The sequence below is a fragment of the Spermophilus citellus genome (genome assembly GCF_964194105.1).
Source record: "Spermophilus citellus genome assembly, chromosome: 2".
Classification (NCBI taxonomy): Eukaryota; Metazoa; Chordata; class Mammalia; order Rodentia; family Sciuridae; genus Spermophilus; species Spermophilus citellus.
The window spans coordinates 88,406,027-88,434,000 of NC_138183.1; the positions used below are offsets into that span (position 1 = coordinate 88,406,027).

The following is a 27,974-nucleotide window of genomic DNA, read 5'->3' on the forward strand; positions in this document are numbered from 1 at the left end:
AATGGAAAATGGATGATAATTGCTCTGGCTGCTTCAAGCTGAGGGGGTGACATGGGGCAAGCAGTTGGGTTTCCCTTTTAGGAATGTTTTGAGTCAGTCAAGGGGTCCATGGCAAAAGTTTGTTTTGGGAAGAACAGGTAATAAAGTCATCTGGTAGATATGGGGTGCTTCTATGAGAGAAACAAAAAAACATGAGTACTGGAATGAGATAAATACAAAATAAATGTTGCATCATCTGGAACACTCAATTTATATGATGATGACAGAAAACAGTAATCTCTCGCCAGAAGGTGCAAGAGCTAAGAAGTTGTTCCCATAACTAGGCCAGTCAAGACAAGGCCTTTATTTGGGAATGTAAATCTTTAACATTGCCAGTGCTGTCACAACACTTAGTTTTATAATGTCACAGATGCTCCCAAAAGATGTAGTTATCGAATATCATCGGATTTTTACAAAATACCTTTTTTTGGCATAATCTCTGTTCTTAGTGGAGATCCCTTCATTTCTGTTACTTCAGGCTTTCTTAGTAATGTTAGGACTTTCATGTGACACATTGCATCTTTTACTAGTAGACACAGAAACAGATCAAGCTTGCCTATGTAGGAGGTTAGGAAGATTTGTCAGTCTCAAACTCACTCAGCAGATAAGCTTGTGACTCTGATAATCTCCTTTGATAATTATCAGGCATTTCAGTCTGTAAAACTTTCCTTTATAAGTCTCCAGCTTTATTTACTTTCAGTGGGGGTTCATCTACTATATCAGGGGCAGTAAATGAAGAAGAGGACTAGAAGTCAGGACCTGTTCTAGGGGGTTTATGGAGCAGGGAATCAGCACAAATTAACTATACATCAGAGCAAGGTTGGCATAATGAAGGCCTTGAGTGAAAGTAAAAGAAAAGTTGGAGATAAGGCACCTTGGGCCATTTGCCATTTTGTTGGAGGAAATTATCTAAGACTTGGAGGATATGGGAGTCAAAGTTCCGAAATTCTGAATTTGGGCCATTGACTTAGGTTGAGGTTAGACTGGTGGAGGACCCCCAGGGTCTGGATGAGCAATGAGACAACCTAAAGGGGAGTCCTGTGGGAGCCCCCATGTTGGAGAGGTTTGACTGGGGTAGCAGTGAAGATCAAGGCATCCTTTTATGTCACCCATCACTGGAGAGAATTCCACTGGAGAATGAGAGGGCATCCCTTCCTGCAATCCCATTGGTGGAGGACCTCCAGGATCCAAATGAGCCAAAAGGTGAGTGTCTCAGCAGGGCACCTCTGCAAGACACTGGAAGGGACCTTACCTCTTCAAAGAATGAGAAGGCCAATGTGGCATGTGGGAACAAAATGGCAGAAAGCAGCCCCTGATGCTGAGGTCTGAATACAAAACAAAAGGAAGGAAGGAATTGGAGCAGATGTGATTTGCAGGATACCTCTGATATCAATAAAAGATATGATACAGGTCCTTGCTCCATCTATGTGGCCATAAGGTGAGAAACTGATGTGACTCCATTTTTGAGAAACCAGCCTCTACCTCAGAGAAAAGCCTGTCCAAGGAAGGGAGTGTGACCCTTGCCCTTGGAAAAACCCACAGAGCATACCACGTAGTTTAGCGCGTACAACCCTTGTGGCTTACACCAATCAGTTAAAAGGAATCCCCCTCTTGAACTAACCAATCACCCCTACCCAACTTGTTCCTGCCAGTGAATGAGCTAATCAATGTTAAGAGTTGTTGTTTGACTTTCCCTCAGTGTGTGATGATTTGCTGGGTGATGTTATGACACATAGAGTATCCCTCCAAAACTTATAAAATCTCACTGAACAAAGGACCGGGACTCACTCCCTGGGACTACTGCGTCCGGAATGGTTGTGAGTCCAGGCTTGAGCTTGCAATAAAGACTCTTGTGTGCTTGCATTGGATTTGGCTCCTGGAGGTCTACTGGGGTCCCATGAATCTGGCATTACAGAGGCAGAAAAACTCTAGAAGAAAAAAAAAAAAGAAAAACTCTAGAAGAGCCTCCTTCTTTGAGTATAAGGCAGAAAGAGAGGAAGAGGGAAAGGGAGAGGGAGAGGGAGGGAGGGAGAGAGAGAGAGAAGTCAGTATGGGAATTTAGCCATGCTAGTCATGGCTGGGGTCTTCCCTGCCCTCAGAGAATCACAAAAGAGCGGCACAATCAACGGTCACTTTCCAGATCTCATCGGCTGTTTAACATGGTTGTTTAACCTTTGAATATAAGGCAGAAAGAGATGGGGGGAGAGAGAGAAATGGGAGGGAAATATGAAAAAGCAGTAGAGGTTAGTTAGGATGGGGGAGAGGTAAAGAGCCCCAAATCTCTGTCCTGGGTTTCAGCACCAAATGAAAGGGAATACAAAAAGAAAAAGAAATGGAGATAGGTCCTCAACGGATCAGTGATGCTTTATTAAGCAACAGAGGGGCACGTTTTTGAGAGGGAAAATGGCAGCAGGCTCCAACAAGGGCCTGGGTTTTGGGGCTGGGGATGTGGCTCAAGCGGTAGCGTGCTCGCCTGGCATGCGTGTGACCCGGGTTCAATCCTCAGCACCACGTACAAACAAAGATGTTGTGTCCGCCGAAAACTAAAAAATAAATATTAAAATTCTCAAAAAAACAAAGGGGGGCCTGGGTTTTAAAGTTTAGCAAGGCCAGTTCATGGGAGGAGTTTTGGTGGTGGGCTCATCTAGGGCAGGGCAGGAGTCAGAATAGAAGTTCCCTGGGGTCTATTGTCCATATACTTAAAGAAGCACAAAAGGACTAACAGAAAAGTTATGCTAGGCCGAGGCTCAAAACTGGTACACTGTCACTTCCACCCCACTCCATCATCCAGAGTAAATCAGATGGCGAAGGCCAAAGTCATAGAGCAGAGAGCTTACATATAGAGAGCTGCAGAGTCACATGGCAAGGGCAACCGTGTGGGCATAGTACTAAGTGCAAAATGGGGCCAATAGGCAATACACCTCAGATAGGTAGAAAGAATAAGTATCTAAACTAAAAGACAGAACAAAAATACTGTAATATCATCCACTAGCATGTAATAAATATGAAATGCAGCTATAAGAAATTATTTTGCAAAATAAAAAAAATCTGAAAATATGTTTTATAACAATTTGAATGTATTTAACACTGAACTGTGTGGTTTTAAAATTGGATAAGATGGCAGTTTTGTTATATGGGTTTTTTCCACCACAATTAAATTATTTTTTAAAAAAAGAGAAGTTTCTCTATTATAGGTTCTATGAGTGGTAACTAGCCTCCAAAATGGTTCCCAACATTTCCTACCCTGTGATATTCACACCCCTGTGTAGGGTCCTCTCATATTGTTCCTCAAATAATGATGAGTCTTTTCTAAAATTAGGCTATAAAAATCCCCCACCCCCATTCCTCAAAACTCTCTCTGAAGGAAGCCAGCTACCATTTGTGAAGCCACTTAGGCAGCCTGTGGAGAGAGAGGTGTAGTGAGAAATGGAAGTCTCCAGCCAACTGCAGGCTGCCAACAACCATACGAATGAGATTGGAAACATATCTTCCCCAAGTTGAGCTTCCAGATGAGACTGCAGCCCTGCTGTCATCTTGGCTGCTAGTCCCAGTTTCCTGGCCCTCAGAAACTGTAAGATAATAAATGTTTGTTGTTGTTCCCTGCTATTTTGTTGTAATTTATAATGCAGCAATAGGTAACCTAGTACCCCATGCAAGGATCACTGATATTCATAGTGATCCAGGTACTGACATACCCTGACATGTTTTTTCTAAGACTTCTACAAGAAGATGCAACTGCAGACAGCCTCCTGATACACCATGAGGACTTAGGGTACTCAAATTCCTTACTTGTGACTGTCAGTCAACAAAGGAGAGAATAAAAGTAGAAAAGAAAGGAGCCAAATAACTAGCAACTCAGACATTTTCTTTTATTTAGGAGAATTATCAGAGAAAATTTAGAAAATGTATACCACATGAGCAAAAGCTGTGAAAGGCTAGCCAGATAACTTTTCTTTAAGAAAATAAAGAATGGAAAAAGCTATTTTAAATTTAAAATAATTATTTAATGTTGGATTTCTCAGAGTTTTTATTATTGATTCTTTTTACTTATACATAACAATAGAATTCATTGTGACATAATTATAAAAGCATGAAATATTATTTGCTCTAATTCTGTCCCCACAACTTCTGCTTCCACTCCTCTCCTCCCTTCCCCTGTTCCTTTCCCTCTACTCTAATGATCTTTCTGCTATTTATATACAGTTTTTTAAAAATTAGTGACTGTGGATACACACAGTAGAGAAATTCACTGTGGTATATTCATGTATGTACATAGGAAGGTTAGGTCAGATTCATACACTGTCTTTCCCTATCCCATCATTTCTTCCTTCCCTTTATTTCCCTTTGTTTATTCCACTGATCTTTCTTTTATTATTTTATCTTTCTTTTATTATCTCTCCCCTTGTTTTGGATTAGCTGGAAGAAGCAATTTTGATGAGAGTATTGAAGTGTAACTGGGTCTTCCACTAAAAAAAAATTTTTTTTTTGAAGAAGCAGCTTTGTTACTTGGAGAATTTGTACTTGTAAAAACTATCAATGGTAGAATACTTGGCTGGCATGTGAAAGGCCCTGAGTCAATCCCCAGCACTGGATGGCGGGGGGAAGGGATCTATCATTTGTGTATCAATCAAAAGATAAGGGAAAAATGTACCTGGAGTATATTTGTTGGGGGAGGGTGGGGTATGTGTGTGGTGCTAGGGATTGAACTCAGGGCCTTGTGCATGTGAGGCAAGCACTCTACCAAGCGAGCTATATCCCCAGCCCCTGGAATGCATTTTTTTAAAAGATAATAACTAATCATGTAAGTGTAACCTGAATTAACTGGCTGCTAATAGAGGAAATAAAGACATACCTTGTTAAAGACAGGCAGAGGAGTATTTTCATGTTATTTTGTTTTAGCTTTTTTTAAATAAAATATAATTCTTATTTAGTGGCAAGTAAAAACAAACTGGTGAAGAAGTATTGTGCAGTGTCACAGGCATTTTCCAGAGAGAATTGCCTTCAAGCACGATGTCAGCAGAAATACTAGCAGCAGAGAAGGAGTAAATCAAGCTGGAAGAGGTGAAGGTCAAGATGAATTTAGTTTCCTAGCAAATCACTCCTGCTTTGCCCACAGGAAGGAATTCTCCAAGTCCCTCTTCACTGCTGGGATTTATAAATTAGGTAGAAAAGCATCCAACTGTTTGTGTGTGCATGATGTAATGATGTATTATACACTTTGAATCATATAAAATATACAGTTTAAAGTAAAAGAATAAAATAAATACCAATATCTCAGCTAAGAAATAGAAAAGTAACACTTCATTAGAAGATGATTTGTGCCTCTTCAAACATTCCTTATTTTGAATTTTAGGTTAATTGTTCTCTTGTTTTACTGTATTAGATAGATAGATAGATGGATGGATAGATAGATAATAGATAGATAGATAGATAGATCTCCTTGGACTAACGATATATTGCTTAATTATCTTGTTTTTAAATTTTCTGTAAATGGGGATCATATAGTTATCATTCTTTCAATTGGCATCATGAATTTGTTTGTTTGTTGAGGCAGGATCTCACTAAGTTGCTGAGACTGGCCTAGGTCATGAGATCCTGTTACCTCAGCCTCCCAAATCAGGCATGCACCACTGCACCTGGCTAACATCATGGTTTTGATAAGATTTTGTATCTGTAGTTAGTTCACTTTATTTTCAGTACAGTATTTCATTGTTTGAATATGCCATGATTTATCAAATCACTTTGCTACTGATGGACATTCAGGTTGGGACTATTATGAAAAAGACTGTTTGTAGACTTCTAAAGCGCAAGAAATAAAATCAAGAATCAATAAATGGGATGGATCCAAACTAAAAAGCTTCTTCTCAGCAAAAGAAACAATCAATGAGGTAAAGAGAGAGCCTACATTTTGGGAGCAAATTTTTGCCACACGCACGTCAGATAAAGCACTAATCTCCAGGACATATAAAGAACTTGAAATAACTTAACACTAAAAAAATAATCAAACAACCCAATCAATAAATGGGCTAAGGAGCTGAACAGACACCTCTCAGAAAAAGAAATACTATCAATCAACAAATATGTGAAAAAATGGTCAACATCTCTAGTAATTAGAGAAATGCAAGTCAAAACTACTCTAAGCAGAGCACTTGCCTAGCATGTGTGAAACACTGGGTTTGATCCTTTGCACCACATAAAAATAAACATATAAAATAAAGGCATTCTGTCCATCTAAAACTACAAAAAAAAATTAACAACTAAAATTTCATCTCACTCCTGTCAGAATGGCAGATATCAAGAATACTAGCAATAATAAGTGTTGGCGAGGATGCGGGGGGGGGGGGGGAGGCACACTCATACATTGCTGGTGGGATTGCAAATTGGTGCAACCAATCTGGAAAGCAGTATGGAGATTCCTCAGAAAATTTGGAATGGAGCCACCATTTGACCTAGCTATCCCACTCCTCATGTTAAAGACTTAAAAACCCCGTACTATGGGGCTGGGGATGTGGCTCAAGCGGTAGCGCGCTCGCCTGGCATGCATGCGGCCCGGGTTCGATCCTCAGCACCACATACAAACAAAGATGTTGTGTCCGCCGATAACTAAAAAATAAATATTAAAAAATTCTTGGGGCTGGGATTGTGGCTCAGTGGTAAAGCACTTGCCTAGCATGTGTGAGGTACTGGGTTCGATTCTCAGCACCACATAAAAATAAAGATTCATCAACAACTAATAAAATGTTTTTTAAAAAAATTCTCTCTCTCTCTCTCTCTCTCTCTCTCTCTCTCTCTTTAAAATAAAATAAAACAGCATACTACAGTAACTCAGCAACTTCAATGTTAATCGCAGCACAATTCACAATTGCTAAACTATGGAAGCAAACTAGATGCCATTCAATAGATGAATGGATAAATAAACACAATGGAATATTACTCAGCATTAAAAGAAAATAAAATCATGGCATTTGCAGGTAAATGGATGGAGTTGGAGAATATCATGCTAAGCCATGTAAGCCAATCTCGAAAAACCAGGGACCAAATGTTTTCTCTGATAAATGGATGTAAATCCATATGGGGGAGGCATGGGATAAGTGGAGAAACTTTAGATAGGGTAAAGGAGATAGAAGAGGGGACAAAAGGGTAGGAAAGATGATGGAATGAGAGGGACATCATTACCCTAGGTACATGTATGATTGCACGAATGGTGTAACTCTACTTCATGTAAGCTAGAAAAGTGAAAAATTTTGCTCCATTTATGTTCAATGAATCAAAGACCATTCTACTGTCATGTATAACTGATTAGAACTAAGGAAGGAAGGAAGGAAGGAAGGAAGGAAGGAAGGAAGGAAGGAAGGAAGGAAGGAAGGAAGGCAGGCTGCTTGTACATTTGTGTACATGTGTCCTGGCATATAAACCTGGCAATGGAATCACAGGATTCCATGATTTGGTTCCCAGAGAAGTGCCTATGTACATTAAGAGAGGATATTCTCATTGGACCTCATATGACCCCTGTGGAATGGGCAGCTGCATATAGGAGCATTGCCATGGTCATCATTACTGGGCAAGACTTACAGTGTAGGTTGTTGACCTGAGTCTGAAGGTGACTGAGATTTGAGTCACTGTGGTAACACATGTAAAAAGCTGTGCCTCATAGACTCTTGGGGTTTCCAGGGCATCTTGTACCTCAGTTCAGCAGTTTTTGCAGTCGACAGACACAACGTAATATTGGACCAAAGTTCAGCCTCAGGGCTGCCCATTAGTTTATAGCTAGGAGGCCCTGAGACAACCAGGGCCAGCAGATGGCACTCTTTGGAAACCAACAGCTCTGGAATTCAGCTCTTAGGGACCCCCTGAGTTCTGCTGGACTAGAAGTAAGCACAGAAGGCTTTCACAACTCTAATTAGCACAAGTGTGGGAGATTTTTCATTTGTCCCTCCAGATACACTCTCCACCTTCTCTTCTCTGTTCTGTACATATGAGATGACAGCAAGGACCCTTTCAATAGCTCCCTAGCTCTCTGCTCCAGTTGGGGTCTGTTATGGTTTAGATGTGGTGTCCCCCAAAAGCTCACATGTGAAACAATGCAAGAAGGCTCAGAGGCAAAATGATTGGGTTGTGTCACGATGGGCAAAGGTGCCACATATGCAGTTGAGGGGAGAAATAAAGAATGTCCACGTGCTATGCCCTTTTCAATGTTTTATTCACTGAAATCACTCAAGACAATTCACTCAATAGGTTCTTAATCAAGAAATGACAATCCTTAATGCTGGGCACTGCAATAGACATAATCAATTCAAAGCAAACAATTATAAGTTTTTTTTTAATTTTTTTTATTGGTTGTTCACAACATTACAAAGCTCTTGACATATCATATTTCATACATTAGATTGAAGTGGGTTATGAACCCCCAATTTTACCCCAAATGCAGATAAACAATTATAAGTTAATTCTAAGCACTGCAAACACACTGAATCATGAGAGACCTATTACAGACATTACCTCTGCACGCTAAGTTCAAGTGCCAGATCTAAAGTCTTAAGCCTTAGGCCTTAAGTCCAGCAGATGCACACTCACTCAGAGCACAGCGATCAGGTCAGCAACCAGTGGAGGCTTCTTCTGGAGGGGAGTTGACAGCTGGTTAAGGAGATGGTCATAAGGAGAAGTCACCATTCTCACCAAGGTTAAGAGGCTGTTACAGAGCTTGAGAGAGGTGAGGGTGATGCAGAGGATCTGACAGATGATGAGAAAAGTTGGGATGTCAGTTCAGGTCCTCATCAGGCTCTCTGGCAAGTATATCAGCTGGCTGAATGTCTGCCCTTTTTCTCTATTATTTATACTAGTTTTTGGAGCTTCTACTCGCCCTTTGGGTCCCTATCAACTGTTACCAGGTTTCTTAGTGACATTTTACATTTCAGAGCAAATACATGGTTTGATGGCTTCTGCCCTGATTTTACACTTTGACTCTCATCAGGGTTAAGGCAAGTGACGTGTTTATACCAGTGGCTTCACTCTGAGTTTGAGTTGTGGAAAAAGATTTGTTTATAGCTTGTTCATGACTTATTTACCAGGCTATGCCTGATGACATATTGGAGGGCTCTGTAGGCTTGTGCCTGGGGAGACTGCAGGGTTTTGTAATGGAGTTGCTTAGGCTCAGGCCTGAGGTCATCCTTACAGGCTGTGAGAGTCTTAATCCAATCAGTGAGTCATCCCCTGATAGGGGTTAACTGAGTGGTAATTGAAGGGGTGGGTGTGGCTAGAGGAGGTGGGAAGGGGGGGCGCCTGTGGAGTCTATATTCATATCTATATTTGTATCTGGCAAGTGGAAATCTCTCTCTGCTTCCTGATCAACATGGGGCAGCTTCCCTCTGCCAACTCTTCTGTCATGAGCCCAGAAGAATGGAGTCTGCTGTCTATGGATTGAGACATCTGAAACAGCTCTCAAATAAATCTTTCATCCTCTACAGTTGTTCTGTAGGGGTTCTTTAGTCACAGCAGCAAAAAAAGCTAACACACTATGTATCAGTGGAGTTGGGCCACTACCACAAGAGAAGGCAAGGAGAGGGGTTGGGAGGTCATTTATTTCCCTGATCCCCATTCTTCTGGGTCAAGAGGATGGTCTGCTTCCCTTCTAGAGATGGAGTCCTATTAGACACCTCTCTCCATAAAGCATCTGGACAGCTTGAGTACACTCTCCTCTCTCTCCTTCTCTCTCTTTTTCCCCCTTGGAAACTACATCTCTCCTCAGTTACTAAGACCAAGATGCTGCTCCTTGTTGCTTTTTCTGACCCTACCCATATCTCTTTATATAGTCCCTTTGTTAAACCCTCTTCAAATTATTCAACCTGAGTAGGCTATTTCCTGCCACCATCTGAACTACTTGCAATTGTCATTAGATGGTTGCTTTTGTGTCTCCTTAATTTTTTTTTTTTTTTTTTTTTTTTTTTAGGACACAGAGTAATGTGAACTTGGTAAACAAAGGAGGTGCAACAAAATGTCTTCGCTGTAGTCTTTAAACATACCTTGGGAGTGAAATACAGAGAGAATAACCAGACTTTCTGCTAATCATTTATGATTTGAACATTAAAAGAAATATGAAATTATTTTTATTTTTATTTGCAGTGAGCTGGTAAAACAACACATATGACTGTATTTATTTTACACATCTATTTCTCTTACTAGCCTAGGAGTGCCTGGGGGGTAATATTCAGCTCTTAATGAATATTAATATTATATCAACCTGCAGATTGTAGATGTTTAAAAAAAAAAAGTTAATTGACCATAACTGAACTGTAAAGACCTGTCTCTTTGTCTTTATAACTCCCTATCAGAAATCTCATCCACTCAGGCTAAGTATAAAAAAATAAAGTCAGGCAGGGATAATTGAAATAGTCGTTACTGTTTTTATGTCTTCTTTTTTTCTAAGACAGAGTAACAGCTATTTGATAAACAAAGGAGGTCGTGCAAAATGTCTTTAGAAGGGCTTTTAATCAAATATTGTAAATGATGCATAATTAAGACATCCTTTTAAGGCAAATGGGCATTTAAAAGAGGGTGTTCCTTCCTCTTAAGTAAATTAAACAGCTAAATTAAACAGCAGGGCCATACAGCCATTACATATGCTAATATGGCCAACTCTATATTTGACACCGAAAATCATCTCCGAAATATTTACGGAAACAAAAGTCCAGGTCACAAAACAATGTACAGCACGATCCCAATTTCATAAAATATTGATTTCCATCTACCCTGGAGATGCAGATTGTTTGGTAGAGTTGTTTTATTGCCTCGTGGTATGTGAAAGCGTGGATTTATTTTGTTTATTCTTTTTACAAGTATTTTTTTTTTTATAAATGAATGGGTGGTTGCCGATTCCACCGGTGGAGGAAGAGCAGGAGGGGCCGCTGCGAGGACTGCAGGAGGAGGTGGTCCAGCCGCTCCCTGCTGCCGGAGGCGCTTCACCTCTCGGCGGTGGGACTCGGAGAGCTCAGAGGGGCCCGCGGGACGCACCCAGGATGCGGCGAGCCCCACGCACGGGGAGGGAGGAGGAGGAGGCCGCGCGGCCGGGCGGGGGCGGGTCCACGCTCTGGCGCCGGGCGGCGGGGCCCGGAAGGCGACTGGAAGGAGCCGTGTTGGAGCCATGGCGGCGCCCGGCGCGCTGCTCGTGATGGGCGTCAGCGGCTCCGGAAAGTAGGTCCAGGAGGCCGGGTGCAGGGGCACCTGGTGGGGAGGCGGGCGCCGCCGGTCGGCCGGGCGGGGACCCGCAGGCCCTGGGAACCCGTGGCACCTGCTTGTCCACCTTCCAACCCGCCCGCCTAAGCCCCGGCCGGGGACCACGGGAGACCTTGGGTCTCTGCGTATAAAACCCAGGCTCTAGCTAGCCACGCCGGCCGGGGTCTGGAGCCCCTTGTAAAGAGGCCGCTTGGGCAGAGTGATTGACAGGTCACCAACGTGAGGGACGGCGGTTCCACCCCACATCTCAGGAGGCTCTAAATGCCCGGGGTTGGGACATTTTGTCAGGGCCGGAGCCTGCGGAGCCCATGTCCCAGCCTCTTTCAGACATTTGTCGAACTGGGCGGACGGCTGCCCCCTTGTGTGAGTTTCTGGACTTTTCTGATTTGGTTTTGTTCAGTGAACGTGAAGATCTGGTGTCGTTTCCCCCTTTCTTTGATCAGTATTTATCAAGTTAAAATGAAAAGAGACCCTGTTAATATGGAGGGTGGCTCCTGGGAGTTTGGAGAGAACTCTGGAAAATATGCATATTCTACCCAGCCAAGCTGCTGGCCCATTTGGGGAATAGCTTTTGGCTTTCTGATAAAACCGAAATCTGTGTTTTTTATGAAAAAAACAAAACCAAAACAAAATCCTACCTACTGTAATATCCAACGACAAGCAGCAAAGACAGAACTTAAGGAAATAGCTTTCTAAGGCCTAACAGTACCCTTCTAGAATTTTCTGAATCACAAACTACCTATTTGGTCAGGAGTGTATTAAAGGCTTTTGTTTCAGGAAGTAAATTATAGCTTTCCAAAATTATCTTGATGTTTTGAGCCTCAAAGACAGGAAATCTTATATTGAAATTGAAATAAAACATAGAGCCCAGGACCCTCAGTAATAAAGTGCATGCCTGGCCTTTGATCCCCAGCCTTTCCCTCCACACCCCCAAAATAAAACAATTTGAAAATCCCTAGCTGTCCTATGATTTGAAGAAACTAGAAAGTATAAAATTATTGTCATACTGTGATGTAGTGAGATCTGAGTCCTAGGTCTTAGATCTCATGCTGCCTGACTCTATGAACTTGAGCAGAGTGTAAGCCTTGAGCCAGATGAGGGGTGTCTGAATCATGTTATTTACAGCTTATAATGTACTCAGTAACTATTTATTGAGCTCAGTCTTTTTGTCAATGACACATAGTAGACAAGACAGATGAAATTCCTGTCCTCAAAAAGTTTAGATTCTAGTATGGCAAAGGATAAATTAAGGACACCTATACAGTGTGTGGGCTGGGGGTGTGGTTCAGTGGTAGAGCATTTGCTTAGCATGTGTAAGAGGACCCTGGGTTTGGTCCTGGTAAAACACACAAATCTCAGTGTAGGATATGGTGCATTGGATGGGCCTTTTAATTCAGTGGATATATCAAGGGATTATTGCATATCCAAGTCTGGAGTTGAGAAGAAAGTTCTTTTGATGTAAAATGTGGGAATTACTGACACATGGATGTATTTAAAGACATGAGATACTAAGATCACCATAGGAGTATTGAAGTAGAAACTAGCAAAAGACTGAGCCCAGAACACTCTGATGGCTAAAGATCAGAGCGATGTGTCAGATGTTGCTGACTGAGTAATAAAATGACTGAGAATTGATTATTTTTTATCGTTAGGATGTAGCAACAGTGAATTCTTTGATGATTTCTTCGAATTCCTCTTAGGGCCCTGCAGGATTTTTAATTATACTTCATAACATTTGGAAAAATAATTGCCATAGCCTAATGGCTTAAGAGAATAATAGTCTCAAAACAGGAAGATTCCATTTAAAATGTTGTCAGGAAGTTTACCTAGTTAATGTTTTTACTGTGTCCACCCCCCACCACCACCAATGTATGAAATCTTTTTCATTTACTGATATGTGTCCCAAGCAGTGCCTGGCAGATAGTAAGTGCTCAGTAAATATTTGCTGACTTGAAGAATAAAAGAATGAACTATTTTAATAGTAGTACTGTTAGTTTTTCACTTTTTCTTTGGTTCTGGGGTTTGAACCCAGGACATTGTACATGCTAGGCAAGCACTCTACCAACTGAGTTACATCCCCAGCCCAGCTTTCTTTATATTTTGACAGTCTTGGTGAAGCCACCCCCATCTTTGGTGGATCAAGTGGTCCTTTCAAATATGTTTATTCTGTATCCCTTCCCTTTCCTGCTAGTCTGATGTCTTTTAAGTTCCTTATTCCTGATTTAGACCCACTGGGAGACATTTGGGCCATGACATTTTGTTTGTAATGCTTAGATCTGACCAGTCTCCACCAAAGCGGGCACTCACTTTGTCTCATTTCTAGTAGATCCCTGGTGTGTGTCCAAGAGTCCCCATTTTCTGGTTGGGGAGGTTTGGATGGAGCAGCAGACAGTGGCTTTTCTTTTCCCTTCTATCTTCTTCCTGCCAATCTATACCTGAATCTGCATAGCTTTCCTTTTAGAATATGAGTGACAGCTGACATGTTCATTCATGGTTAATCTAAGTTGGTCTTAAATGTGATTTGTGTTGTGTTCAGTTCTGGCTTCATCAGGCATGGAGTTCACCTGGGTTGGTGATTCACCACCTGTCTGTAGCATTCCACCTCTGGAATTCAGTAGAGCAAACATAATGGGAAAGGGGTTGTTTTTCCTTCAGTCCTTTGTTTACATCAAGGAGCCAGTCTTGGTTTGATACCAGTGTACCTTTTTTTTTTTTTTTTTTTAGAGAGAGAGAGAGAATTTTAATATTTATTTATTTATTTTTTTTTTTTAGTTTTTGGCAGAAACAACATCTTTGTTTGTATGTGGTGCTGAGGATCGAACCCGGGCCGCACGGATGCCAGGCAAGTGCACTACTGTTTGAGCTACATCCCCAGCCCCGGATACCAGTGTACCTTTGACACTCTGGGATACTACTTTAACAAAAGAATGACAAGAGGGCTGGGCATGTGGCTCAAGCTGTAGCGTGCTCACCTGGCATGTGCAGGGCGCTGGGTTCGATCCTCAGCACCACATAAAAATAAAATAAAGATGTTGTGTCCACCGAAACTAAAAAATAAATATTAAAAAAATTCTCTCTCTCTTTAAAAAAAAAAAAAGAATGACAAGACCCTTGTTAGACAGAAGTGTCTAACTAGAACTTAGTCACATTGTTTTGTTTTCGTTGAATACATCTTTCTTATTACCTTCTATTTAAAGTGAGCAATGCCTATAAAAGGGAAGAAAAAGGTGTTTCTTTAAAGTACTTAATTTTAAAAGTGAAGTAATTAAATAAAAATAATCAAGTAAGTAATTGTAGGGGTTGGCAAAACTTGAGAGATCGCAAAATAAAATGGTGTAAGGATACAGTAAAAAGAGTGTTTGGGCAACACTTTAGAAACTGAGAGCCAGAAATGACTGGATGCATCACTGTCTGCCAGGCTCCATCCCTCCCCATGGCCCTAGACTGTGAGCCTCAAGAGGGCTGAGACCACGTCTCAGAGGTCTCACCATTGGATTGTGGGAACTAGTAGGTGCTCAATATTCACTGATTAAAATACAGGTGAAAGGATAATTATGTACCTCAGGTCCCTTGAGAACACTGAGGATTAGAGGAACAGGCAACTTTCCCAGGATCTCCAGACATTTTGTGGCTGAATTGTGGCTATGGACCACACCTCCTTTTTTGAGTTCCTCTGCATTTCCAGCTCTGAGCCCTTTTCTCTAGCTCCCACTGCTTTTTAGGGTACAACAGTTGTTATCAGATGTTGTGCACAGAGAGCATTTAACTCCTTTTTTTTTTTTGAAGTTGTAGATGGACATGATACCTTTATTTTATTTATTTTTATGTGGTGCTGGGGATCAAACCAGTGCCTCACACTTGCTAGGCATATGATCTACCACTGAGCTACAACCCCAGCCCTTAACTCCCAGTCTTCACAAGTGGTGGTGGTTCTTGAGTCATTGACCCATGACCTCTATTTTAAGAGTGTCTTTTTTAGAGGGAAGGGGGTTGGGTAAACAGTGATTGAACTCGGGGGCTCAACTACTGAGCCACATCACTAGCCCTATTTTGTATTTTATTTAGAGACAGGGTCTCACTGAGTTGCTTAGCACCTCGCTTTTGCTGAGGCTGGCTTTGAACCTGCCATCTTCCTGCCTCAGCCTCCTGCACCACTAAGATTACAGATGTGTGCCACCATGCCTGTCCCTTAAGATTGTCTCTTTTAAGCTCCAGTGCTTCTGTATGCCCACTGAACTTTGCATGGATGCAGTTAGAGCTTAAATCCCCCATCAGACTCCTTCCTCCAATTTCCTCAGCAGAATTTTTGTCATTTTATTAAATCAGTATTTTCTTTTACAATACAGACCAGAGAACTGATTATTGAAGGGGAAAAAAAAACTTCAGAGGTTTAATGAAATCTGATATATTGCCTTTTGAAAAACAAACAGTGGCAACTGGTTAATTATTTCTTCAAAGGCATTCCTAGAAAACAGGAAGGACATCACTTTAGCATCACACAGGGATTGGCACTTTAGCACAACTGCCCAGACACGTGTTTCCGAGGCATCCTTGTGAGGAAGGAAGTGCTGCACACTTTGAGCGAGGGCAGTAACTGGAACATCTGTGTCCTCTCCACAGATCAACAGTGGGCGCCCTGCTGGCATCCGAGGTAACCTGTTTTAACAACTGTGTGTCCCATTGTGTTCTTGTCCCATTGCTTTCCCCCCTTTCTTCTGGCCTATGGTGATTTTCAACCAGACACCTCTGCATGGCTTAGGAACCATTGGAGCAAGTCAGTTTTTCTCCTTGATAATTATGAATAGTGGTGAATGAAGGGCGGGGGGCTTTTCCCTGGGGGATGTCCTGGCACCTACAATGGGGAGGAGGGTAACAGTGTTGTTTCCACACTGCCCATTAGTAACATAGCCCTACTGTCTGCCACATACTCTCTTTTCCTTTGTTCTTTAAGCTGGGATGGAAATTCTATGATGCAGATGACTATCATCCAAAGGAAAATCGGATGAAGATGGAGAAAGGGATACCATTGAATGACCAGGTAACTTTGGTTCTCTGTATCCAACACACATACTCCACCTGGTATTGAGATCTCTGTCATGCTTAGTATGGTGGAGTTCCTCAGTCATGAGATAACCAGAGGATGGGTCTCCAAAGAGCCAGCTGCATGGTGGGTCCTGCACCTGTTAGCTCTGGCCCTGACCCTCCCTGTAAGCTTAGCACTAGGAGCAGTGTCACCCTCTGCCCCAGCTTGGGAAGGGTCTGCCACAATACCTTGTTGCCAGGTTTTAGTCTGCAGAATGTGGAGCCTCTCTGAGAAGGCAGAGGTCCCCTGTGTCACAAACAAGGGGAAGTTCCTCATTTTCTCCCAGGTCCTATCAGCTAACCACCATCACTAGACTCTGACAACCACCCCAAGGCCAGAGTGATCTTGAAAATTCAGGTGTGGTCATGTCACCCCTGCCTGAGATCCTTTAATGGCTTCCTACTGCTCTCAAAGTCCAGGCCAAACACCTAAATTCCTAAACATGTGCAGGCTGGCCTCCATGCCCACCCGCCTCCAGCTTATTTTAGATGCTGTGAGCCACCCTCTCAGTCCCTCCTGCTACCATGCCCCTCCCTGAAGGACCTTTGTATCCACTTCTGCCAGGAATGCGCTTCCTTTCCTCTTCCCAGAGTGAACCTGCTCTTCCTTCATATCTCAGCTCCCTTACCTCTACAAAGCCCTCCCTGACCAACCTCTCTGAAGCTTCCGTGACGAACTCTCAGAACACCATATACCTGTTGTCCTTGTCCCAGTCGCACCTCAGCAAATGTTAGTGTGAGAATGTGATTAATCATCTCTACAACTAGACTTTACCCCCAAAAGGGCAGGGACTGTGCATTTATCTGTTAACCATTGTAACCCTAGGCCCTGACACAGAGTAAATGTCAGAAAATATTTATGGCATGTTTTGGAGTGCATGAATGCGTAAATGAATGGCACTGTCCTTTATGCACAGTCACGAGGCTACATCCCAAAGAGTCTTTCTCAAACTGGATTACAAACTCTGGGATTCACCAGCTGAAGGAACAGTAATTCAAGAGAGAGCGAGAGGGCCAGGTCAAGAGCTGGGTCCATCCACACAGCAGCAAGGCACGTCTTACTCCCTGGGCTAAATGTGTCCAAAGGGCAGGAACAAATGGAACTGGCCAAAGACCAACGCTTGTTTTACTTTTCATTGGCCTCAGCTCACCCTCCAATTAAATCATCTCCCTTTGCTCTGCCTTGAAAGGTGACAGTCACAACCATTATTCAAACTGTTCTAGAGAACTCTTTGGCACTTCTCCCTGTTTTGGGAAGTGTCACTTGAGTTTGCAATGGTTCAAGCCTTGAGCCAGCAAAATGATGTTTGCAACATCTGATTTTAGAAGATATGGGACATGGGGCAAGGGAACTATGAAAGAGACACAGGGTAATAATTTAAATAATATTGATATCATATTAGAAATAATAAACAATATAGACAACCTGAACTCAACATCACGCTCATGTGACTTTCAGAAAATGGATTTGCGTCTTGGTGCCTTATTTTCTTCCTGTAGATTTAGAATGGTAACAGGACCTATATCAGTGGGTTCTGGGAAGAATTTAATGAAATAATAAGAAAAATGTGTGCAGAATAGTGCCCAAAGCATTCAGTAAATATCACTTTTTTTATTACTATTTCTAGTGTTACACACAGACACACCATAAACCACAGATCCACACACATAAAGTAAATCATTATTTCAGAGTGTAATTGTGCTGGTATTATTTTGTGTTTCTCTTTGGTGAGTGACATAAAAGGTAACAAAGCAAAGCAACCCAAAGGATGGGTTTTTAAAAATATTTATTTTTTAATTATAGGTGGACACAATACCTTTTATTTTATTTTTATGTGGTGCTGAGAATCGAACCCAAGGCCTCATGCATGCTAGGCGAGCACTCTGCCTCTGAGCTACAATGGATGGGTTTTTGTTGTTGTTGTTGTTGTTGTGTTTTTGTTTTTGTAACAGGGATTAAACCCAGGGGCACTCAACCACTGAGCCACATCCTCAGCCTTGTTTATTTATTTAGATACAGGGTCTCGCTAAATTGCTTAGAGCCTTGCTAAGTTTCTGAGGCTGGCTTTGTACTTGTGATCCTCCTGCCTCAGCCTCCTGAGCCTCTGAGATTACAGGCATGCACCACCACTCCTGGCCTAAACAGATGGGTTTTAAAAATCATTGAACAGGCATCACTGTTGTTTACCAGTGATGCTTGTTCAGTAGGCTCTCTGAATGAGGTAGGTAAAATCCAGAAAAGGAATTTGTATGCAGGAGAAAAGCTGTCCCTGCCCTTTTCTTCCAGTGGCCACTGGAAGAAACAGGTTACAGTGGTGCTCCCTTACAGATGGGGAGTACATTCCAAGACCTCAGTAGATGCCTGAAACCATGGGTAGTAGTACCACACTCTGTGTGATGATGTTTTCCTGTGCATGTCTAAGATAAAGTTTAGTTTATAAATTGGGCAAGATAGGAGATTAACAGTAACTAATAACAAAATAAAACAGTTATAACAATGTGCTATAATAAAAGTTATTTAAAACTCGTGAATTTTTATTTATGAGTTACATTTAAAATTTTTAGACCATGGTAAACTGGGTAACTGAACACTTATAAAGTGAAGCCATGGATAAGGAGGAGCTCTGCACTTTCTGAATATATCCAAGAGCAACTGCAAGTCAGCCATCCTTAGAAGCACACCAACCTCAGATACAAGGAGGAAGAACAGCAGGTGTTTTTCATACTTGACAAGAGCTGAGGGAGTCTAGGAGTGAAAGTGTGGGTCACAGCTGTGCTGGCCCTGTGTCCTCTGGTTGCCCTGGTAACTAGTCCTGTGATGCTGTGCTGAGGATCTGTACCATGTGGATCAAACTACAGTGTCAGAGGCTGAGGTACAGGTTTGACTTGATGAATTCTAGGGGAATTTGGGGATGTTTTATGCTCAGAGAGCTCAGGGCTAAGATCTTAAGTTGAACTATCAAGGGCTCCTTGACGCCATTTAATTGTTAATTAATTAAAATGAAATAAAATGTAAAATCCAGTTCTGGGTTGAACTGGTGGCATTTTATGGCCTCAAGAGCCACATGTGGCTACCCTATTGAACAATAGAGAGGCAGAACATTTTCATCATTGCACAGAGCTCCATGGACAGTGACAGCCTGGAAGGATATTCCCCCCAGGCTGTGAAAACTTATTAGAATGATGATGATGGTATCAATAAAGAATTTCAAAGCTCTCAGTCAGCGCATCTCCTCTGTGCATCACCGTGCTGTCCCACAGTGATACCCAAGTAGATTTTAAGGTCTGTTTGAAAAAGAGAGTTTTTACAATGGCTCAGGAGGCTGAGGCAGGAGGATCACATGTTCAAAGCCAGATGCAGCAACTTAGTGAGGCCCTAAGGAACTCAACAGGACCCTGCCTCAAAATGAAATATAAAAAAGGGATGGGGATGTGTCTCAGTGGTTAAGGTTCAATCCCTGGTACCAAAAAAAAAAGGAAAAGAGAGCTTTTAAAAATAATAATTCTCCTTACTGTAAATGTAATATTTGTCCCAGTATTAAAAGAAATCTGCAAAGTACCAAATTTTTTTCACAGATATATCACCCTTGTTTTCCTCAAAAATATTTACTAATTGAATTTTGTAGTTTTCCCTTTGTGTGTGTGTGGAGGAGGGAGGGTGTGTTCTTTATACATGCATCCTTTCCTTTGTGTACTTAATTTCTGTACCAGGTAAAAACCAACCCTTCTCCCCTCCTCCCCTCATATGCTTTCCACCCTTCCTTCCCCTTTCCCCCAACAGAGCTGATACTCTCTACCATCTCTTCCTCTTCTCCAAAGACCCATCACTTCCAGAAGGCACTTTCTCTATTTGTGTCCATCAGAGCACTGAAACTGTAGACCAAGGAAACCTGTGGCCTCCTGATGTTCTGGCTTAACTCTTGGAAGAAGGTTTACTGTGCTCCCTCTGAGCCCTGGGCTGGGGGTAGTGGTGCCCCGTGCCTTTCCCATTATTGCATGTGGGGACTATGGAGAGTGACATGACCTTGAACATCAGAACCAGCAGACAGGAATGCAAACCTGAGTTGTTTCCTCCTCTTTCCTCTAAGACATTTTTTGTGGGTTTGACCACTTGTTATTTATTATGCTGTCCAAGGTATCTCTTCAGAGGGTACATTGCTCTGGGTATTTGCTTCTCCTTCTGGTCCCAGTTTCTTCATCTGTAACAAGATATAGATCTTTCCCTTTATTCACAGACATCAGGAACATAAATGTGGAGCTCACACATCCAAGTCCTTCCTCCTGCCCCTATAATAAGGTCTGAATTCCTTAGCAGGTCATTTAGATCTTGGCTAGTGAATCAGCATCTCCTCACACCCCCAACTCGGCTCTCCAGACCCTGCTCCCAGAGCTAAGTAGCTGCCTTTTCTTTTCCCCAGTTCTCAGGACATATCTTTATGCTCCTAGTCTCAGCTCACCCCTCCCCTCTGCTTGGCAAGTCCTTCTCCAGTTGAAATCATCCTTATCCTTCAAGATTTGCTCTTCTGGAGGCCTTATCAAAATCCACCATTCTCCATACTGAATGCTCAATTTGGTGCTTTGCTCATTAAACAGTCAGCATTTGTGAAATTAAATCCCAGTGTCTATAAATTCACAAATTAAAACTCTTGAAGATTCAAAGTTAATTTCAACCCTTAAATCATGTTTAAAGTGAAATTGTATTCGTTTTCTTATTTAAATCCCAAAGCAGCTCACTAAATTATATGATACCCATTTTTCAGGTGAAAGAAAGAGAGGCACCGAGAAGTTTAATAACTGGAGAAAAGCCACCCAGCGAAGGGAGTCTCTCTAATTTTAAAGGTCATACTTTTCCTGTTAGGTTAATGACCTTTGATAATTCACAAAATATGTGATTCCCAAGAAGTAAATCCGGGTTGGTTAAATGGAAAGAAAAAGGTTAAGAGTGGTGGGGGATGGGGAGCAGGAAAGAGATTGAATCCTCATCCTCATGCATGAGGCTTCAAGGCCCTGTCTCCCTACTTTGTTACAGCTTTCTGCTTTAGAAAATATGTACGTTTAAAATAAAAACCAGCTTATAAAAATAATGTTATCTTTTTCATCTCCACTAGTCCATAAATGTGGTAGGAAAACGTTGCTAATCACAAGGGAATGCAAGAAAGACAGGAATTTAGAACTGTGGGGTCTAATGGTGCCTTAGAAGTTAACTCAAGGGCTGGGATGTACCTCAGAAGTGTGGCACTTGCTTAGCAACACAGCCCTGGACTAGATCCCTAGCACCAAAAACAAAACAAAGTAACTCAAATTCAGAATGATCATGTCTAGAGTATGGACCCAGAACAGTGTCTAGGGCCCATTAAACACATAATCCCCACTTGTAAATAAATGAAGGAAAGTGGAAATTCAAATCGGTGCTTCAACTGGCAGCCTCTGCCCAGGAGCAATTTTTCATTACAAAATACTGCACATTTCAGCCAGTCCAGCTCATTCTCCCTGTTTCCTAAAATCCTTGACACCTTCCCTCCTGCTTCCCACCAAGCCCAAGAAAATTCTGTTTTGCAACTATAGTTTTAAATTGCATTTATGGGCTACATTTATGTAGCTCTTTCAACTTTTTTTCCTAGCAGATTCTGTAGAACATCTAGCTTCTGGGAATGATGTCCGTAGAATCTTGATAATAATAAACATTAAATATATATGCTCTTCTCCAAGAGTCTCCAAGAATCTCTCCATATCTCTAATTTCATTAACAGAGTTCTTGTGGTCTGCAAATTGGGAGCTGGTAGTCCTCATCATCTTGTTATTGCATCTACAAATGACCACACTTGTTCACTAAAGGCACTTAGACAAGTGTTGGCATAAACTGATGTTTCATTTGTTGAATCCATTTAAGCTACAATGTGTATACATAGCAATAGCTATTGTAATTTAAATAATGGTTTTTATGAATTTTGTAGCTGTTGTCCCTTAGGATATAATTGGTATAAATGACAGAGCTGTTTTTGTTTGATTTCTACCTTGTATGAATTTTGTAGCTATTGCATTTGAACTCCTAAGATCACTGGGTGAAGTGTGTTCATGAAAGTAAAGTCTTAGAGGTCTGTGATTAGCAAATCTTCCAGGATCCTCAACCCAATTTTAGCACACAATGTTTTAAAAAATTAATTTGTTTGATGAAGAAAAAACATTTATACTACACAGTTTTCTAAGGAGGGTTTATGGTTTGCTGAGCACAGAGTGATGGCCTTGGTAGAATAAACTTTCAGTCACTGAACACTGAATTACTCTGAATAAGAAGTAGGAAAAGCCTGAGCTCTGGGCAGAATCTGGGAGCCAAAGGTACTCGCTCAGAGCTGGGGAGCTGAAAAGGCTCCTCGTGGAAAAGATCAAGAGAAAATTAAAGTGACCTAAGGCTTGACCAAAGTCTAAAGCAAAATGAGAAAATCTCAGGTGTTAGAATCAAAGTAGCAACATTGAACTAAGCTGGAATAACTCCTTCCCCAGGTTTTGAAGCTGCCCAAGGCCAGGAAGGCAGGGCTGTTATCTGGTGTCCCTGAAGAGATGGGAGAGGAGGCTGTAAGCCAATATAAAACACACAGCACAGGTATCTTACTTTATGTTATCTTTACATACTTTGTTATCTTTACATAAAGTAAGATACCCTTAGTTTGATTTGATGGCTGCCTTTGTAATGATTACAAATATTTGCCACCAGTAACAAAATATGGAAAAGAAAACATATTTGTACCCTCTGGACTCAAAAGCAGCAAAGAATCTGGTGTCTCCCCTGGGCCAAGGTGGGAAAAGGCATCCTTGAGAAACCAGAGCCCCACCTAACTCCCAAATGCACACTATAGTGGCATAGAAATACCCAGCTGAAAAAATGATTTAAAAAACTTTTTCATCTTTATTTTTCATTGCACTATGGCCAATAATCTTCCTCCTGGGAAGGAGGAGAGAACCATGTGTAAAAGGATTTCTTTGTGAGACACTGCAGTTTGCTGTGTAAACTTCCTCCATTTTCTCTTTAGCAAAAATACAAATTTCTCACAATTTATTTATCTGAAGAGACTTTTGTTTTGGAAAGTTCAAAGATTGGCATAGGGTATGTGTGAATACCCCTTTGCATTTGAGATATGTAAGGAAAGCAGCAAGAGATGTGTCAGCATACCAGAACAAGGGAAAACATACACCATGGGGATTTTCAGGGATAGATAATTAATGGTGCTTTAAGGCAATTTTTATTGTTATAAAAAGAGTCACTGACACCCAAACCAAGAAAATATTTCTGTGGTTAATGGCCCACTGACTTGGCCCCTCTCCCTGGTATATGACCTACTTCTTGAAACAACTGGATCTTAACATCTGTGAACATGACATAGTTGTTTCTGTACAAACTATACCTAGAAGTCAATTTGTGTCTGTTTTAATTTCAGGACAGGATTCCATGGCTTTGCAATTTGCATGACATTTTACTAAGGTAAGAGACCATAGGGCTTTGGCGTCAGCCAGAAAGTAAAAACTCGCCTGAGAAAAGACAGTGGTCACAAGTCACAACCAAGTAGTGATAAAGGATCCCAGAAATAGAGTCCACTCCTTTCAAGTAATGAACATGGATATCAATGAGCCATGGACAGCACATGTGTTAGTTGAGCTCTGGGGACAAATCTCCCACCAGCTCCACAATTTCTAGCTGGCAGTCTTGACAGCCATTCAGTTTCCACGCCTGTTTCTTAATCTGTAGAATGGGGATAAATATAGTTCCTACTCACAGATTATTGTGAGAAATAAAATGATGCATGGATTATGTTCTAAAATGACTAATACACAGTAAGTCCTCACAAAATTTTAACTGATGCCACCCTTCTATCTTCTTCTATGTGAATATGTAATTACATACACTTCCAAGAGTAGGCTAAATCACACATTAAGTTATGTAATAATTCAAGGACTTGGAAGACAGAAGAAGATGCTATAGCCTATCTTAGCCATTACTTTTTCTCCCCTTTAAGTTGTGACAATCAGGAAAGACTGGGGTCATTTGTAAGTCAACACGTAATTGTCCACCAGGATTGGAGAGACCTGCATTATCCAGCTCTCTATCATGCCTCTAACAAGATCCTTCCACCTGGGGCCTGACCCCACTGGAAATTCTGGTTGGGACTGGTAAAGGATAAAAGGCAGGAAATGGGTTATGACTTTCTAAGATGAAGTCATATTTTATCAAATTAATACCATCTGGACCATATGAAGTTAGAGTATACTTATGATTAGAAATTCAACTTGCTGTTTTCACACCCTATTGACATGGCTGGGCTTAGGGTTTTACTGTAGAGAACTCCTGCCCATGTATTGATGTCAGAGTTTCTTTACTGTAATACTGACCAGTAATCAAAGCAGAAGTGACAATCCTCAGGAGGGCCTAGACCAGACCTCTAGATTGAGAATAAACAAGCTCACACCATGGCTGTGGGGCAGAGCTATGGCTGAGCCTGTAGGTTGGGTTCTCAGCACATTCCAACCAGTGGGTCCCAGTTCAACTTGGCCATAATATCAAAGGAAGGCCCCTTAACTTTCTATCAGATACTCACACCAGCATTTACCCTCACCTCTTAACTCTAATCACAGCCTAGCCCCAAGATGAATGCCAGCCACACACTGTAGCCCAGTGGAACATGGTTCACTCTCTTGTGTGGTCTCTGGCCACACAGGTCTCTCCTTACTGGTGCTGAGTTACACTGCCTCTATTTCTGGCTCCAGTTTTCTCCTTGGTACATCCCTGGAAACTTCTCCCATCCTGTTCACCTTGCCCACACAGGAACTGATGCTCTCCTCTGCCCTTTTCTCTAGCTCTGCACTGGCAACTACTCCCACCCTTCACACCATGCTGCAGAATGTGGATGGGGAGAAGCCAGTTGTAGAGTACAAATCACTAAATGTCCATCAGAGGACCTGATCCAACCATTTGCACTGCACAGGTGCATGCCAGCAGCCCGTGTCCATACACTGAGGCTGAGCATGTCCTGCATCCATAGGAGCAGTCAGCAACACTGAGCTCTTCTGTATACCAGGCATATCAAGCAATTATTTTCCCTTAGGACAGCTCTATAGCAGTTAATGTGGGTAGTCCCAATTAACAGATGATGAACTGACCCCCCAGGAAGTAAATACTTTTGTCTGAGATTCTTCTGTTGACTAGTGGAAGATCTTTAACCCAAAGCCAGGTATGCCTGATGCTTAACCTGCATTTTCTGACACTTTTCACTGACAGAGAAGTAAAACTGGAGCCCTCCACCTAGAATTAAGACTGATTATTTTAGCTGGGCATGGTGGTACACACCTGTAATCCCAGAAGCTCAGGAAGAAGGAGGATCACAAGTTCAAAGTCAGCCTCAGCAACTTAAGAAGACCCTGTCTCTAACACATTAAAAAGGGCTGATGGGGGCCGGGGTTGTAGCTCAGAAGTAGAGCGCTTGCCTACCAGGCACTGGGTTTGATCCTCAGCACCACATAAAAATTTAAAAAAATTTAAAAACAATCTAAAAAAAGAAAATGGCTGGGGATGTGGCTCAGTGGTTAAGCAACCCTGGGTTTAAAAAAAAAAAAAGACTGATTATTTTAAATGTCTTCATTATTTAGCCCTCTGCCTCCCTCCCTTCTTTCCTTCCTTTCTTAAACAGAGATGTAACCTCAGGACAGCATGTGGTTCTAGCCTGTTCAGCCTTAAAGAAAACATACAGAGACATCTTAATTCGAGGAAAAAATGGTGCACCTCTGAAGTCTGGGGAGTCAAGAAAGGAAGAAAAGACAGCTGAGGTGCAGCTCTTGGTGGTCCATCTGAGCGGGTCATTTGAGGTCATCTCTGGACGCTTACACCAAAGAAAAGAACATTTTATGCCGCCTGCATTATTACAGTCCCAGTTTGATACTCTGGAGCCCCCATCACCTCCAGAAAACTTCATCCAAATCAGTGTGGACAAAAGTCTTTCAGAGATCGTTGCTGTAATTATGGAAACTCTGAAAATGAAATGACACACATCAGTGGTCCAGAACAGAATCAGTCATAGATGTGTCCCATTCCAGACCTTGTTCCAGTCTCCTCATCCATGCTGTATTCTAAATGCTTCTTAAGGTTGAACCAACCTTGGTGTGTCAAGATGTACGTGTTTGTACGTGTCATGGGCTGTCACGTAGGGAGAAAAGGAAGGGAACTTTAAAAATCAAGCTTAAATTGAAGTTTAAATTCATCAGTGATGCCATCAAATGACAAGAGGAAATTCTATAATTGATGATAGAAATCATTACTTTGCTTAGAACATTTTCCACTAATGCCTATATTTTATAATAAATGAAACTTGGCTATCCTTGAAATCCCCTGAAAATTCGTCTCTGGAACAGAAATGTGTGCAAAATCGGCCATCTAGTAGCAAGTAATCTCACTCCACACACTGCCTAATCTGTTCACTGTCCTTGAGCTGCAGTTCTAGCAGCAGCTCCTACGTTGGGGTCTCAAAAGGCAATATGGGTAGAACGAGCAAGCCTTGCCCAGCTCTTCAAACAACCTATGCAAATATATCAGCAATACCAAGTTTCTTGCCTTTTAAATAAAATTGTCATTTAATATGATATTGTCTATACTGACCAGCAGCTCTCTGCTGAGCAAGTTGTGTGTTATATATGTGTATAATTTAAACATAGAACACTAAATGCTACTTCAAAGGTAGAGTGGTCAACAAAATCTTTCATGATCATAAAAAGGATCATTTTGGTAGAATGAAGATTGAAAATAATTACATCAGAGGAAAAAAAATGTTTTTCCAAGTAGGGGAGCTGTCAAAATAGTTCAACTTGTAAAGTTCCTAATGTGTGCACTTGCAGAGTATGAGAGCTGGGTACAGACTTCAGTAATCAGCCCAAAGTGTGCAGCAGTATAGGAATATATAAGGTGTGCGATTCCAGGTTTTAGTGTTTGGGAGCACAGCATTAAATGATTCTATGCATGTGATTCTCCCTTACATTTCTATTACTCCATCTCCCTGAGACATTGGGGATGCCTCTTTTGTGCAAATGTCCCTCCCAGCCCAGGCTGATCCTGTGATCCAAAATGAAGCCCTGCTTGCCAGAACTTACCCTCGGATTCCCAGCCCTTGGTGCTCATGAGTCAGCTGTGGATCACTCAGATCCCTCGTATATTCACCTTCCAACAAAGAGCCACAGGCTTCAGACTTCTGTGAGCTCATGGTCTCCCCACAATTTAATCACTTTACGTTGTTCTTGTATTTATTGTTATTTTGCTTGTATTTAAGGAAATTGACTTTTTCATTCAAAATAATGACTTTAGTTTCTTTTAAAATGAAAAACATCCATATCTGCATCCCTTCATATGTGCAAGGGTTTTGTTTCAAGACCAGCTGGCCATACTCAAATCTTATATGACCTAGTATTTGCTTAGAACCTCTAGGCATCTTCTTGTAATATTTCAAGCTATCTCTAGATTACTTAATACCTAATACAGAGTAAATGCTAAGTAAATAATTGTCATACTGTATTGTTCAGGGAATAATGAGGAAAGCCTGTGCACGTGCAGTACAGAGGCAATTTTTTTCCTCAATGTTTCTATCCAAGGT

At 41.6% G+C, this 27,974-nt stretch overlaps 1 protein-coding gene across 3 annotated transcripts; it reads left to right on the forward strand.

Annotated features, from left to right (window-relative positions):
• The first annotated feature begins 11,093 nt into the window (after positions 1-11,093).
• Positions 11,094-27,882, forward strand: IDNK (IDNK gluconokinase). 3 transcript variants are annotated; one of them, XM_081266617.1, is made up of 5 exons: positions 11,104-11,226; positions 15,889-15,919; positions 16,220-16,306; positions 23,784-23,827; positions 26,028-27,882. In XM_081266617.1, exons 1-5 carry the CDS (start codon positions 11,177-11,179, stop codon positions 26,377-26,379), a joined length of 564 nt encoding a protein of 187 aa, XP_081122743.1. In that variant the 5' UTR covers positions 11,104-11,176; the 3' UTR covers positions 26,380-27,882. The 3 variants fall into 3 exon arrangements, with proteins under 3 accessions (XP_081122744.1, XP_081122743.1, XP_081122745.1); XM_081266619.1 differs by lacking the exon at positions 11,104-11,226 and adding an exon at positions 11,249-11,631; XM_081266618.1 differs by lacking the exon at positions 15,889-15,919 and having other exon boundaries at positions 11,094-11,226.
• Positions 27,883-27,974: the final 92 nt, after the last annotated feature.

Bases quoted from the DNA above. Each gene is read 5' to 3' on its own strand.
- IDNK (XM_081266617.1), top strand. From the start codon at position 11,177: ATGGCGGCGCCCGGCGCGCTGCTCGTGATGGGCGTCAGCGGCTCCGGA. The intron at 15,920-16,219 runs GTAACCTGTTTT...TTGTTCTTTAAG, and splicing joins GCGCCCTGCTGGCATCCGAG to CTGGGATGGAAATTCTATGA. The intron at 16,307-23,783 runs GTAACTTTGGTT...TTTTAATTTCAG, and splicing joins GGATACCATTGAATGACCAG to GACAGGATTCCATGGCTTTG.